The sequence below is a fragment of the Macaca nemestrina genome, chromosome 1, assembly GCF_043159975.1.
Source record: "Macaca nemestrina isolate mMacNem1 chromosome 1, mMacNem.hap1, whole genome shotgun sequence".
In the NCBI taxonomy this organism is placed as follows: Eukaryota; Metazoa; Chordata; class Mammalia; order Primates; family Cercopithecidae; genus Macaca; species Macaca nemestrina.
Genome location: NC_092125.1, coordinates 14752102 through 14767957, shown reverse-complemented (window position 1 = coordinate 14767957; position 15856 = coordinate 14752102). Strand labels below are relative to the sequence as shown.

The 15856-nt window shown below is 39.4% G+C and overlaps 1 protein-coding gene across 1 annotated transcript in view; it reads right to left on the bottom strand.

Moving 5' to 3' along the window:
- Nucleotides 1–15856, bottom strand: part of LOC105464111 (tRNA guanosine 2 -O-methyltransferase TARBP1) — an 87768-nt gene that overhangs the window by 35175 nt on the left and 36737 nt on the right. Inside the window, exons 13-20 of the mRNA XM_011711782.3 lie at nt 12410–12507; nt 8589–8750; nt 5247–5461; nt 4580–4841; nt 4301–4489; nt 2706–2896; nt 2447–2518; nt 808–928 (exon numbers count right to left, since the gene is read on the bottom strand). Of these exons, the coding sequence (XP_011710084.2) occupies nt 808–928; nt 2447–2518; nt 2706–2896; nt 4301–4489; nt 4580–4841; nt 5247–5461; nt 8589–8750; nt 12410–12507 (1310 nt within the window). The remainder of the gene's footprint in view (nt 1–807; nt 929–2446; nt 2519–2705; nt 2897–4300; nt 4490–4579; nt 4842–5246; nt 5462–8588; nt 8751–12409; nt 12508–15856) is intronic.

The window sequence follows — 15856 nt, the reverse complement described above, 5'->3', positions numbered from 1 at the left end:
ATCTCTACTAAAAATACAAAATTAGCCGGGCGTGGTGGCGCATGCCTGTAATCCCAGCTACTCGGGAGGCTGAGGCAATGAAGAATGAGGCAAAAAAGAATCGCTTGAACCCGGGAGGCAGAGGTTGCAATGAGCCGAGATCATGCCTTTGCACTCCAGCCTGGGCACTGAGCGAAACTCTGTCTCAAAAAAAAAAAAAAAAAAAAAAAAATTAGCCGGGCAGAGTGGTGGGCACACCTATAATCCCAGCTACTCGGGTGGCTGAGGCAGGAGAATCACTTGAACCTGGGAGGTGGAGGCTGCAGTGAGCCAAGATCCGAAATCATGCCATTGCACTCCAGCCTGGAAGACAGAGCAAGACTCTATCTCAAAAAAAGAAAAAACAAACAAACAAGCAAAAAACATAACCGGGTTTGACTGGCACGGGAAAATACAGAGTAAAGTACAGATGGTACAGGAAAAACATTACCACTATTGTTCTCTAAAACCAAACTTGAGTTGGACAATTACTAACCAAGATATTTTTTCTTTTTTCTTTTTGTAGAGACAAGGTCTCGCTATGTTGCCCCAGCTGGTCGCAAACTCGTGGCCTCAAGCAATTCTGCTGCCTCGGCCTCCCAAAGTGCTAGGATTACAGGCGTGAGCCACAGTGTGACCTAATCAAGACTGAATTAAAAATACAGAACATAAACTTTGTGTTTTCTCCTGACAAAAGATATTTAGAAGTACATATTGTAGCAACATAAAGAGCAAATGTTGACCTCCGATTGTTAAAAACAAAGATAATTTAAAGTAAAATACACTTACTTTATCTAATAGCTTGATTGCAAGATCCTCCATAAACAACTTATGGGACATATTGGAGCCATCTAATAAACACAGGAATTTGATGGCACAAATTCTCACATAATGGTCTTCTCTCTTAGTACTAAAAAAAGTGAATGATAAATTATGTTAATACATTTTGAAAACAGAAAGATAACATCAAATATTAGTTTCAAATATCATTACATGATCAAAACCTCTCAAAAGTTTTCTAAAGTTAAGTAGGTCCATACTTAATGACAATACTTTTTAATTTAGAATAGATAACAGAAGATAACAAATGAATATATTACAAGAAGGGTCTATACAGAAAGTATGAATGAGCACAAATCCATCCAGATTTCTGGAGAATCAATGCACATGCTGCTGAACCTCGCTCAATAGTGCCTTATCTGTGGACAAAACAGATCACAGCTCATGAGCCTGTCCCTTAAAGAGGACCACAGATACCTCCATTCACTCAGGGGCATGAATACGCATCAAACACGTCAATGGCCTGTCTCTACCACGCACTATCAGTGCACATTCTCCAACTGAGGGGCAAACTCGGGAAGCACTGTGCACTCTCAACGCCCGGCATTTTCAGTAGCCAAATGTGGAAAGATAAATTAAGTGAAATCGTTAGTATGTTCACATTCCATGATAATTGTTATAATGTGAATAAATATTTTAATTTAACAACAAAGCAACTGTCTAGTAGAAATCCTAATCGAATTATTTGGCAACTACCAACTAGAAAAAGTCACTTTTATTGCCACACTAAGCCAGCCAAGAAAAAATAACTAAAAACAATGAAAAAAATGTATATATTTAATGAGGAGTGACAGATGATTTAAAACGTAGTTAGGACTTTCAGAATAATAAATACTTTATGGCTAAATATTATAATCATTTGATGTCCTAAACTCTAAAATTAGAGTGAATGATACAATGCTATTTTAATCTTCTTTATAAACACACATACACATTTTTTAAAGCCATGTGAAAAAATAAAACTTGAAAAAAAGCTACTTGACAAGCTCCAAAAAAATTAATTCAGTGGTTAGATAAAAACAGTCTTATCCCAGAAATCAAAACTTTAGGGCCTATCCCCACACTCATCGAGTTGCACATATTAACTATGTACAGCTTTTTACATGTCAATCATACCTCAATAAAGAGTTTTTAAAAAACTAAAAAACTTTAGTCTGTTCCAAGAGTAATTCTATTTTTGTGTGTAACATACTAACTTGTTAAGCGGTGAATTTTAATTTCATATTAAACTTTACGCCAAAAAAAGGACTGGAGAATAAAGCGTCTAAGCTGATGATCATCCCATCCCCGCAGAAGACAGACACGGGCTTTACGCTCTCCACAGTCATTTCCTTGTTTATGCTGGACTCTGCACTACACACTTTTAAAGTTTTATCAAATTCTAGTGAATACTGAAAGATGTAAAGACAATATATTAGCAAGGGACTATAATTTCTATCATACTTTTGAAGGCTCGTCCCATCTTATTAATACGTTAGATGTCACTAGCAACATTTATTAAATTTAGCAAACAGAGAATGTTTGTCATATGATGTTAAATTTTTAATATCTCATTTATGTGAAGACAGAGAAAATCTACCATACTTACTTTTCCATAACAATATTTGCCGCACAGTCATGTCCAAGGTTTTCTATGAAGGTCTGCACATCCTGAACAAGTCTTTCCATAAAAAACATTTGATAAAGAACAACAGGTTTTAAATAGAAAAACAATTAAATCCCCAAGGTTAAAGTTAACTAATAATTTATATTCTTCTAATTGAAAGCCTCAAAACAAAGACATAATTCTATACCCAAGTAGGCCCTTAATACAAGTTATGACCAGCTGAAATAATAGCATCTTTTACCTCTGATCACGCCTAAACACAGTTCCAAATATACAAGCCTCAAGGATAAGTTCGCTGTAATTTTTAGCACTTGATAAAGATCCTTGGGACACATTTGAAGCAGACACTATCCAAGACTGACAGCAGTAACTTATCAGTGTATTGAAGACTCCAGTCTTTATAGCAGACATTTCAATTATCTTGTACATAATCTGGAATAAAATACAATGGTCATTTTATCCTTTGATTTAGTTTAAAAAAAAAAATCAGTGCTGCTAAAAACTGTTACTTAGTGTCAACATAATCATGAATAGTCTAACAACTGTTACATTCATTACTGTTAGAATAACTTTGCAAGATGATCAATAATCAGAGAGTGCTATTTCATCTCTTGATAATAAAAATAAATAAAACTTTACTGATAGTGATATTCAAACTCTTCAAGAGAAACAACTGCCCAAAGCAGTAGAATCAAAGGGGAAAAACACCTCACCCACACACATTCGGCTTCCTTTGTTTGCATTTTGCCAGTGGCCTTCCTTGGGCTGAGGCAGCAAAGACCAGCGTCTCTAAGTATGTACTGTGGGGCAGAAAAGGATCAAGAAAGGCAGCACAGGGCTGCAGAGAAATAATGGAATCTGACTTTCCCTGTTTCCCTGGGGATCAGGAGCTACAGTGGAATTCCACCTTGGTATGTTCCTATCTCAGTGGCTGCAAATGAAAATACCTCCATAAACTAGCAAGACCTTTTGATAAGGGTTACAGTCCGAAAAATATTTCTCTACACACACACACACACACACACACAAAAAAAAAAAAAAAAAAAAAAAAAAAAAAAAAAAAACCTGAGCCAAAGTGCAATGACAAATGGCACCTGACATTTGCCTTCAAGTATCCGGGTGAAATGAGACTGACTGTGGAAAGAGCATGCCAACTCCTACTCAACCCAGCAATCAATTACATTGTCATGGAGGAATGACCGGTGTTGCTAGATTATCTCATTTTCCAAGAAATCCAGTTTTTCATACAGATTTCCCAACTCTTTTTTTTTTTTCGAGACGGAGTCTTGCTTAGTTGCCCAGTGCAGTGGCGTGATCTCAGCTCACTGCAACCTCCGCCTCCTGGGTTCAAGCAATTCTCCTGCCTCAGCCTCCTGAGTAGCTGGGATTACAGGCATGCACCACCACACCTGGCTAATTTTTGTATTTTTAGTAGAGACAGGGTTTTGCCATGTTGGCCAGGCTGGTCTCGAACTCCTGACCTCAGGTGATCCGCCCGCCTCAGCCTCTCAAAGTGGTGGGATCACAGGCATGAGCCACCATGCCTGGCCAGATTTCCCAACAATTAAATGTTGCCAGGTAATCAAAATTTTAAACACTGTATGAACCAAACAAACCATTTCTGAGGCAGATGTGGCTCCAGGCTACCGTTTTGTACCTTCTCTTCTACATCTGTCAGATATTCTCATTCTTACTCTTGATATTTAAGAAGGTTCAAAAATATTTTTGACTGAAGGAATAAAGAACCACAAATCTGAGAATATAACTCTCATGTTCTTCATGTGCTGAAGCTCACACACGTGAAAAGAAAAGCAAAAAGAAAAGAAAGGTAGTTACCTCTTTTATTTTGAAATATGCCTGGCCCTTGATTTTGGCAGCAATGGTAAGAACTTTGTTATCAAAAACAAACTGAACAAAAGCTTTTAAATTAGGCCAGAATATCAGCTGAGTGTTGCTTAAAGAAGATATAATTTTCCAAGCCATGTCAAAAGACTCCATGCAGAGTGATTCAGAGGAGGTCAGAAGCTGGTAGGAAAAAAAAATACATACTTATTTTAGAAACTTTGATCACCACTCCTATAGTTCCTCTTCAACTCATGTTTCACTCTATCTTACCTTGGGAACCAACACTTTCAAGCAATGGAACACTGGTAAAACTTGATCAGAAGAAAGAACTGTGAGGGCTTCTAGTGCAGACTGCAAAGTCCTGATTGGCATCTGAACGGCAGGCAGAAATGGTTCCAGAATTTCACTCCCTGTGCTTGGTATAAGGGTGTGATATTTTTTCAACAGGAAAGAGAGGCACACCCATTGATCATGAATATATTGTGCAACTATTTTTCCCCATCCTTGGGAAGATGACGATTCTTCTAAAACACTGAAATAAAAAATAAAGTTACTAGGCCATACTTCCCCAACTTGCCTCCACGTCTTTTGCACATAGCACACTATCCTTCTAAAGCGGGGGTATACAGATATAAATGGTCATTATCAAACAGCCTACCTACCGATAACTAAGGAAACCACATAAACCTTAATTTTCTAACTCCTCTGAAAGTAGGCACTTTTGCTCATGTTAAATGATTCAGAGAAAACTAGATGCAGAAAAGTCAGCAAGTCTCCAGCAACAGAAATGAATAACTCCAGTAACAGAGTTACACTACACTTTCGTCCTGAATGGGGCTTCAGCTCCAAAATTGTGTAACTATATAAGCAATGCTGGGCAGTCATGAACCCCCGATGACAACAGAAATGGATTTTTAAGCCTTAACTTTCCCTGTACCTGGTACACTCCGAGGGGTGAGCATAACTGCTCTGCTCCTCTGCGTGGGGCTTCTGCAGCGTCTGATTGAGCTGAAGAGAGGAAAGGAAGCTTTCCAGGGGCCCAGCATGGAGAGAGTCCAGCTGCAGCTCAGGCTTCTGGTCTATGGCCTCACACACCATGGCCAAGGCAGCCATGCTCACTACTCTCTGAATCTGATTTCCAAGTGTTGGCTCCTGAAAAGGAAATGTGACAATGTTTTATTTAATATGCACAAGTCTTAATCAGTAAGGACCTCAGTTGCCAGTCTATGGAAAGCTCAGGCTCTCCTTTTTCCTCTTCCTGCCTGCTCCTGAATATCAGGAGAAATAAAAGGAAATCCAACACACATCATTCACTTCCACTACTTCTCTACAGATTGGCAGTGAACAATTTTAAAGTAGCAATAAGAACTCAGCAATTTAGATTAAGACAACAATGAGATCTTTTCATTTGTTAAACAGGTAACTGGAACTAGTAGATGACAGATTTGCTATGTACAGAACCCAAAGCTGTGTGTAAGTCCTTCTCGACCTTTCTCCTGGTCGCATACACATCTGCGTGCAGCATTCCTATGGGTGAGCCTTATTTTAATTGTCTGTTGAAACAAGTTAAAAAAAATATAAAAGACTCCAGGTTACAAATAATTCCTTCAATCAGCAGCACACTACTTTTGGAGAAGTCACACAGCCCAGCAGTTAAGAGCTGGACTCAGGAACCACAAAGCCCAGGTCTGAATCCTAGCTCTATGCTACTACCAGTATGAGTGTAGACATACTGCACCTTAGTTTTCTCATCTGTAAAATGGGAACAGTGAAAGAATCTACTTCATGGGGTTACTGTGAAGATTAAGCAAATGGGTTACTGCATGTAAAACACTCGGAACTCTACATGTAGGAAAGGAGGGTAGCCAAGACCACCTGGTCTATACTTAAAGAGAAAATCAACAACCAAGCTAGGAGTGCAGGCAAGAAGTGAGACACAGAAAACAACAGCACCGAGAGACTACAGCAGTTCTCTCAAATACTGCCAACCAGTAATGTCTGCATCAGAAAGGAAATTTCTATTTATTCCATACCCCTCCCTCACTCTCCAAAAATAAATCAACCATCTCTACAAAAAAATTTTACATATCAACACTGCCAACATATGAAATAGAATTTAGGGTTACCTTTGGGCCAACTATGGTTCCCGCTAACCTTAATGTAATTCAGTGAATTACTAAAGGAAGCCAATTTTTAAGAATAAGAGTTACTGTGGCATGGTTCATGGTTTGGCTGTATATTTAGAACTCACGATGTTCTTTCATAACACTAACAGACTAATAGGTACCAGACAGGATGCCGAAATATTAATCATCTTCCTTATCATTTCCTCCTAGAATAAAATTAAATTATTAAAGCAATCGAGTACCTTCTTTGTTTTTCTTAGTAGCCTGGACTAGTTAGACTGATTGAGTTCAACTTATTAAACACTTACCACATGTTAAGTGAAAATGGCTTTTACTGCGGCCTTTCTATCTGCCAGGTACAGTTCTAAAGATTTAACATGTATGAACCTTCTTTAATTCCCACATCAGCTCTATAATCCCCATGTTGCAGATGCAGTAAATGAGACACAGAGGTGTTAAATAATGTAGGTCACACAGTTGGGAAAAATAAAGCCAGAATTCAAACCCAGCAACTCTAACTCCAAAGCCTGTGCTCTTCATTGCTAAGCCTTATTGTGCTATGTTCAAGAAATGCGTTGACCAGGCGTGGTGGCTCACGCCTGTAATCCCAGCACTTTGGGAGGCCAAGGCGGGTGGATCACCTAGGTCAGGAGTTTGAGACCACCCTAGCCAACATGGTGAAACTCCATCTCTACTAAAAATAAAAAAATCAGCCAGGCGTGGTGGCAGGCACCTATAATCACAGCTACTCGGGAGGCTGAGGCAGGAGAATTGCTTGAACCCAGGGGGGCGAGGTTGCAGCGAGCCAATGGCACCACTGCACTCCAGTCTTGGCAAAAGAGCAAAACTCCGTCTCCAAAACAAAACAAAACAAAACAAAATGCCTTCAGACCAGGCACGGTGACTCACACCTACAATCCCAGAACTTCAGGAGGCTGAGGCAGGCAGATCGCTTGAGGTCAGAAGTTCGAGACCACCCTGGCCAACATGGCAAAACCCCATCTCTATTAAAAATACAAAAATTAGCCCGGCATGGTGGCATACACCTATAGGCCCAGCTACTCGAGAGGTTGAGATAGAATTGCTTGAACCCAGGAGGTTGAGACTGCAGTGAGCCAAGATCATACCACTGCACTCGGTCTGGGTGACAGAGAAAGACTCTGTCTCAAAAAAAAAAAAAAGGAAAAGATATATATGCATACATTACTCCAAAAACAAGAAAGATGGAAATACACACTATAAATGAGGCATAAAGAGCAATAGGAAGATGAAGGAGAGTGAGATACTAATCGATGAAGACCGCTAAGAGAAAAGAGATTCTAGCTGGTCCATAAAAGGGGGGACCAGATGCTGACAAGTGTATGCTGGAGGAGAGGGCACTCATTCTCCACGGAGAGACCAGACTGAATGACAGCCTCCAGGAGGAAGACAGGACACATGCTTGTGATCTGTAAAACTCTAAGTAGCCTAGAGTGGCTGCAAAGTCATGGCACTGTGGGAAGGAGGGGGAAAGGCAGTGGACAGTGGACAGCTGGGCTGAAAAATAGGTAGGAAACCAAGCATGGAGGGCAATAATGTCAGACTATAAAATGTCCTTTACCGGACACATTTGGGCAAAAGACCTAGTACAGGTGAAATGTCTGTATCTAAATGATTTTAAGATCGATGCCGCTTATATGTTTAGTATTATATTAACAGCATCACCTGTAATCCCAGTACTTTGGGAGGCCGAGGTGGGTGGATCACGAGGTCAGGAGTTCGAGACCAGCCTGGTTAACATGGTAAAACCCATCTCTACTAAAAAATACAAAAATTAGCCAGCCATGGTGGCACGCACCTGTAATCCCAGCTACTCAGGAGGCTGAGGCAGGAGAATCACTTGAACCCAGGAGGTGGAGGTTGCAGTGAGCCAAGATGGTGCCATTGCACCCCAGCCTGGGTGACAGAGCAAGACTCCATCTCAAAAAAAAAAACAAAAAAACAAAAAAAAAAAGTATCAATCTTAACCACATCTTATCACCAGAGGGTACTATTTTAAAACTGAATTTTAGTTAATGCTTTGTATGGTATCAAAACAGTGTATAAGAACTGAGTATGTATTCCCTGTATGCCTTATTCAAGATAACTGCAAACCTGGAATCAAAGAGGCTTACCTGTCCACTGTCCGTCTCTTGAAGATGCTGAATGGACGCATTTTTCAAAAGAGAAATAACTCTCCAAATAGGGTTACCCCTTTTCCACCCAACCTTCAAATGCAGATTTATAAGCTCAGTTAACACCATCAGGTATAAATGGCAACGGTCCAGATCTGAAACCTAAGACAAGGATTAAAACACTTACGGGTACAAGCAAGATTCACGATTTTCACAAAACCACAAGCCTTCAGGCAGGAAAAGTTTACTTAAAAGACCACAACAACTACACTGATGAGAAAGTAAGTTCTTTTCTCCAAGCAGCCTTCCATAACCTCCCATGCAGAGCTAAGGACTTCCTTCTCTGTGCTTACACAGTGACTGTGCATTCAGCACAATTACGGTGCATTTCACAATTGAGTCATCTGTCTCCCCACCTATAAGGGAGACCTTAGATAGCAGAAACTACCATCTACCAATTCTTACGTCCCAGGGCTAGTACATCATAAATAATAATGATAACGGTTATAGCAATGACTACTTCCATTGTTTACAAAAATCACTTCTCACAAAAAGATCACTGTCTCACTTTCGTTAAGACAACTAAGTTTCAGGGAAGTTAAACAACTTGCCCAATAGCTCAGAGCCAGTAAGAGGGACAGCATTAAATGCAAATTTTTTGATTCATAAACCCAGAAAAAAAATGGGTTCAGCTCTACTATGCACTAGCCTTGTGACACAGGACAAGTCATTTAACTTTTCATTACTAAGCCTTATTGTGTTAAGGTCTCATAATCCAGGTGGGGAGATGGATGACTCAATTGTGAAATGTGCCATAATTGTGCTGAATGCACAGTCATTGCCTAACCTTGTCCTTGTCCATAATATAGAGATAGTAATATTTATCCATCACAGAGTTTCTGAAGGTATCAATGGGAGAAACTATTACTATATGAATATATTATTACTATACCAGAAGAGGCCTCCTATGGCACATAGAAAGCACACAGGAAGTAATTTGATCAGTTTTTACTGAGCAACCACTGGATGCCTAGCACTTTGCCAGGTGCTAGGATACAGTGCAGGCAGAAGGTAACAATGACAAGACTGAACAAAAGGGCAAGAGTGAGGGATGAAGGTACCAGGGAGGGGTCCTAAGTTTTTGGCTTAAGAAACTGGCGAGATGGTGGGACATTCACTGCGACAGTGACCTGGAGAACCTCCTGTAGGAATGATGATGAGGGTTCAGTTTTGAACAGTGTGAGAAATTCGACTGACACCATCAGAGAGCAAGCGACTGAGGGTGTTAAGCTCAGAAGGGTGGTCTGAGGCGGAGACAGAGATTTGAGGGTCCCTGGCAGAACTGAAGCTGGGGATGTAGATGAGATCATCAAGTGACAGGGGAGAGAAAGAGAAAAGAAGGGGACAGGGCCAAGCTTTAAAGAGCTCTGGCTTCAAAGGTTAGGAAGCAGAGAATGGACATTCAAAGAAGAAATGGAAATAATGGCCAGAAAGATGCAGGGGCTGGGGTAAGGAGAAGCATGAGAGAACGGCATCATAGAAGTTAAGCAGCGTTTCAAGCGGGAGGTGGTCAGCAGTGTCCACTGGAACAAAAGAATCAAGAAAAATATAGTTTGGAAAGTATCCATTAAGTTTATGACAAAGAGTCGCTGACAACTTTAGCGAGAGTCATTTCTGTGTTGTAACAAAGATAAAACCAAATTAGAATTAAATTGAGTCTGCTTAAAGAGAAGGACATAGGGTGCTAGAAGGGAACATGAAATTGAGAGAGGGTTCTTTTAAAATGAGGGACCCTTGGCTGGGCGCCGTGGCTCACGCCTGTAATCCCAGCACTTTGGGAGGTCAAGGCAGGCAGATCACCTGAGGTCAGGGGTTCAAGACCAGCCTGACCAACATAGTGAAACTCCATCTCTACTAAAAATACAAAAATCAGCCAGGCATGTTGGTGTACACCCATGATCCCAGCTACTCGGGAGGCTGAGGCAGGAGATCACTTGAACCCGGGAGGTGGAGGCTGCACTGAGCCGAGATCGGGCCACTGCACCACAGCCTGGGCAAGAGAGCAAGACTCCATCTCAGAAAAATAAAAAATAAATAAATAAATAAAATGAGGGACCCTCAAACCTGTTAAAATACTCATGAAAAGAATTCAGGGGAAAAGCAGTCGTTGAAAACACAAGAAAGAAAGAAGATAATCAATAGTGTAAAATGCTTAAGAAAATGGAAATGGATGAAATCCCAATTTTCTTACTCTCTTGTAACAAAGGGAAAACAGGGAGGATGGATTCAGGTGTGGGTGAGCATATAGCCTAAGTCCATACATCTGGCAACTGGAAATTGAGAGCATTCCAGCCGGACAGTCACTATTTCCTCTGTGAACTAAGAGAGGCAGTGGCGTAGCAGCTGCAGTGCAAAGACTGAAGGTCATCTGTCTTTCCAACTCAATGGCCTCACACTGGTAGGTTGAAATCGGCCGTGGAAATTGGTAAATACTACAGAGGCAGGCTCTTTTTTCCCCTAGAGTCAGTCATTAAACACTGACCAGCACACTGCTGACAGGGGAAACTGTGGGAAGAGAACGCTATTAAACTCTAAGCCACTAAACAAACGTACTTAATTGGAAATTCTAATTAATTTATTAAAGAATGGCTTTTTCAAAACAATTTAAAACTATCATATATGGAATTACTTTTTAAAATCTTTGCATCTAAAAGATAAAATAACATCAAGCTTTCCCTTTAAGCTATATTTAGCTTCAAAATCCAAACAAACAAAAACATGTTATATAACGGGGCATCATATAAGCATAAGGGAGGGTCATTAAACTTCTTTTATATACATTTGGAAATTTCCCATATAAAATGGTAAAAATAATACTGAAGATAAAAAGTGGTATTGGAGCAAAACTTACATTTTAAAGTTACTTAGATATTTAAATGACTTCTTGGTTAAATACATACACCGACTATGTACCCACAAAAATTAAAAATAAATAAATGACTTCTTAAAAATTTAGGTGTACTAGAATTCATATTAATGATTGCTTGACAAACATTAAGGAAGATAGAGATAAATATTCCCCACTCCAAAGAGATTTTCATAATAGTTTCCTTGCCTTTCTATAATAAAATCTCAAGTCTTTCAGTCGAATACTCGTATTTTTATATTTTCATACCTGCGTAAGCTGTCAAACAAATGTATTAATATTTAATTGGGTATTTAAAAGCATTCAAATTATTTCAACATTTGTCCCCAGATATTTTAAACAAACAAACAAAAAATTAACAGACATATCAGAACTGGTATTTTCAAGGTATTCTTTAAGGGGAAAAGCTTGTTTAGATGTCCTAAAAGAACAATTATGTACAGTCTAGAGAGAGAGAAGACAGCTACAGTCACAGAGCATCCTCTATACCTAAAAACTAACTGCATTTAAGAATCACTGATGGATTCTTAACACACGCACCCCCACTCAGGGTCTGGTCTCAAACCTGCCACATCAGAATCTCGGGATATGGGCCCCAAAATGCACTGAATGTGTGTAGTACTTCAAATATGTTACATCATTTGAAACTCTCCAAACCATTGGATGTAAACGGGGTGAGGCTCAGAAGATCTATGTAACTTGCCCAAGGTCATAGCTAACAATACAGATAGAATTGGAACTAGAAGACTCCAAAGTCTAAGTTTTTTTCTGCTGCTTCCTAAGACCGTTTCTTGAGAAAATTAATTTTTCTTTTCAATTTAATACAGTGTCAGTGATCACTGAAATATTGGTGAAAAGAATGAAAGAAATGAAAGTTACTCCAATGAATACTTACACTATTTAGCTCATTCATAGTAAGTCGTCTGAGAATAAATTCAGAAATGCTCTCTGTAGTAGACATGACAAAGTTCTGAAGAACAGTAAACACCTCATCTGTATGGGGGAAAAATGCATGCAACTAAAATGATAGCAGTTCTTTGGTACAAAACACACCAAATATTCTAGTAAATGTACAACTGGGCTAAGCAAGTGAATCACTTGCCAAAAATAAACTGCAATCATATAATCATTATTCGCCCCACGGGGAAAGCTATACTTAACCTTAAGTCACTTAGGAGTCCCAGTTGTAGGTAGAATCGATCAGGGACACTCTTCCCTCCACCACTGAACACAGCTGTAAACCCTGGACAGAATGCACGAAGCAGCTATTTGAAAACTCGACAAGGAAAAAATAGCAGGTGGATTCAGAGAGAAGTAACACTGAACAGTGGTGAGTTTACTAATGTTTCTCCCTCTGGTCCTCCTCCCAGTTGTAACCAGATGCAGAAGCAGTGAACAAGGTGGGCAGCAGAATGGGCGCCAGCTTTCTGGTCAGGCAATGACCAACGAACCTTCAAACAAACTCCTAGAATGAGTAAGTCCTTCAGCAAGGTCACAGGATACAAGGTCAACAAACCGAAATCAATCATATTTCTATACATTAGTAACATATAGTTAAAAATTGAAAATTTTAAAACTATCAATTACAACAGCTTCCCCTCAAAAGAAATAGTTATAAATCTTACAAAACCTGTGTAAGATCTATATGCTGAAAACTATAAAACTCTGATAAAAAAAATCGAAGACAACCTAAGTAAATGTAGAGACGGGCCAGGCGCGGTGGCTCATACCTGTAATCCCAGCACTCTGGGAGGCTGAGGTGGGCAGATCACCTGAGGTCAGGGGTTTGAGACCAACCTGGACAACATGGCGAAACCTCATTTCTACTAAAAATACAAAAATTAGCCAGGCATGGTGGTGAGCGCCTGCAGTCCCAGTTACTTGGGGGGCTAAGGCAGCAGGATTGCTTGAATATGGGAGGTGGAGGCTGCAGTGAGCTGAGATTGCACCACTGTACTCCAGCCTGGGTGACAAACTGAGACCCTGTCTCTAAATAAATAAATGTACGGAAATACTATATTCATGCACTAAAAGTTTCAGCATAAGAAAGCAATTCCCCACAAACTGATCTATGTATTTAATGTAATTCCAGTCAAGATCCTAGCAGGACTTTTTTTTTGTAGGTACATATAAGTTGATGATATAGTTTATATGGAAAGGTAAAGGAACTAGAATAGCTAAAAATATTTTGGGACAAAAAAGAATTTGAAAGAACCACACTACCTATTTTAAGACTTACTATAAATCTACAGTAACCAAAACCTTGTGGTATTGGCAAAGGAATAAACACTTAGATCAAAAGAACAGAATAGAGTCCAGAATTACACCAATACTAATACAGCCAAATTAATTATTTGTAAACAATTTTTTGAGATAGAATTCACAGAGCACTCAATTCCCCTATTAAAGGTATCTAATTCAGTGGTTTCTCGTACAGTCACAGATATGTGCAACCATCACCACAGTCAACATTAGAACATTTCATCACCACAAAGAGAAATCTCATACCCTTTAAATCATCAGGCCCTTAACCCCTGTTTTTTCCCAGCCCTAAGCAACCCCAGTCTACTTTCTGTCTCTATAGATTTGCCTATTCCGGACACTTCATTTAAATAAGATCATATAATATGTGATCTTTAGTGATCACCTTATGATAACGTTTTCAAGGTTTATTCATGTTGTAGCATGTATTACTACTTCATTCCTTTTTATGGCTGAATATGTATAAACCACATATTATCCATTCATCTACCCATCTACTTTGGATTGCTTCCATCACGGCCAATTAATTTTTGACAAAGGTACAAAACAATTCAACAGAGAAAGGATACTCAGGCTCTCCAACAAATGGTGCTGGTGCAACTACACACCTAAAGGCAAAAAAACTAACCTTGACCTAAACCTTACACCTTAAAAATTAATCCCTAAATATATCATAAATCTAAAAGTAAAATAATAAACTAAGGAGAAATCCTATATGACCTGGGGCTAAGGCAGAGTTCTCACTCATAATAGCTACTGCATGATCCATAAAACAAAACAAAAATAAACTGGATTTCATCAGAATAAAAACTTGGGTCTGCAAAAGACACCATTAAGAAACTGAAAAGATAAGCTGCAGACACGAAGAAAATATGTGCAAACCACGTATCTGACAAAGGACTAACTAGGCAGAAGATTTAATAGACACCTCACAAAATGCTGTATTATCATTCTGAGTGTTCATTAAGAGATTACATATATTAAAAATTAATTTTAAATTTTCATGTTACCCAGGGGCTATATGGCCTCTGGAGTATCTCATGAGTCACTTGCCAGGTCAAGAAGCCACCAGCAAATGATTGGAAAGTAAAAGCCTTTATTAAAAAATTCAAAACTATAACCAATGAATATGGGAAAAACAGAATACTCTTATTTTCCATATTCCATACTACTCTTTCTACCTTTTCGTTCTCCTATATATACAGTCAACTCTTTAAATATCAAACTCACATTAATAGCATAAAACAGTTTTATTTTCCTTGTATACAACCAAACTCATTCAATTAAAATAAATTTGAGATTTCAAGGGAAAGCTTAGGCCTTGGAGAAGAGAGAACAAAATGATATGAAGAAAAGTAGCTGCCTTCAAGGCAACCAATATTATCATCCCTACCCCAGGGGTTCCTCTTAATTACCACAATACAAAGGAGCCTCTGTCTCACCCTCAAGGCACATCCCTTGGTCACTGCCACATCTCTGAATTTAATACCCTGTCACAATATACAAATTGTGGGCAAAAGTTCAAGCCAGAATAAAAATTATGGTTTGGGGCCAGGCCCAGTGACTCATGCCTATAATCCTCATGCCTGTAATCCTAGCACTTTGAGAGGCCGAGGCAGGCAGATCACCTGAGGTTGGGAGTTCGAGACCAGCCTGACCAACATGGAGAAACTAAAAATACAAAATTAGCCGGACATGGTGGCGCATGCCTGTAATCCCAGCTACTCGGGAGGCTGAGGCAGGAGAATCACTTGAACCTGGGAGGCAAATGTTGCAGTGAGCCGAGATCGTACCATTGCACTCCAGCCTGGGCAACAAGAGCGAAACTCCATCTCAAAAAAAAAAAAAAATTATGGTTTGGTTTCCTTCCCTATGCCTCATATAATTTGTAGTAGTAAACTGAATCCCAAAAGAAGTGGTACCAGAATTGGTCAAAAAGCGATCACAGTCAAAATCATGATGAAGTAGCACTTTATATCCATTAGGATGGCTATTATTTTTTAAAGCCCATTAACGAGTGTTGGAGAGGATGTGGAAAAACTGGAACCCTTGTGCACTACTGGTGCAAACGTAAAATGGT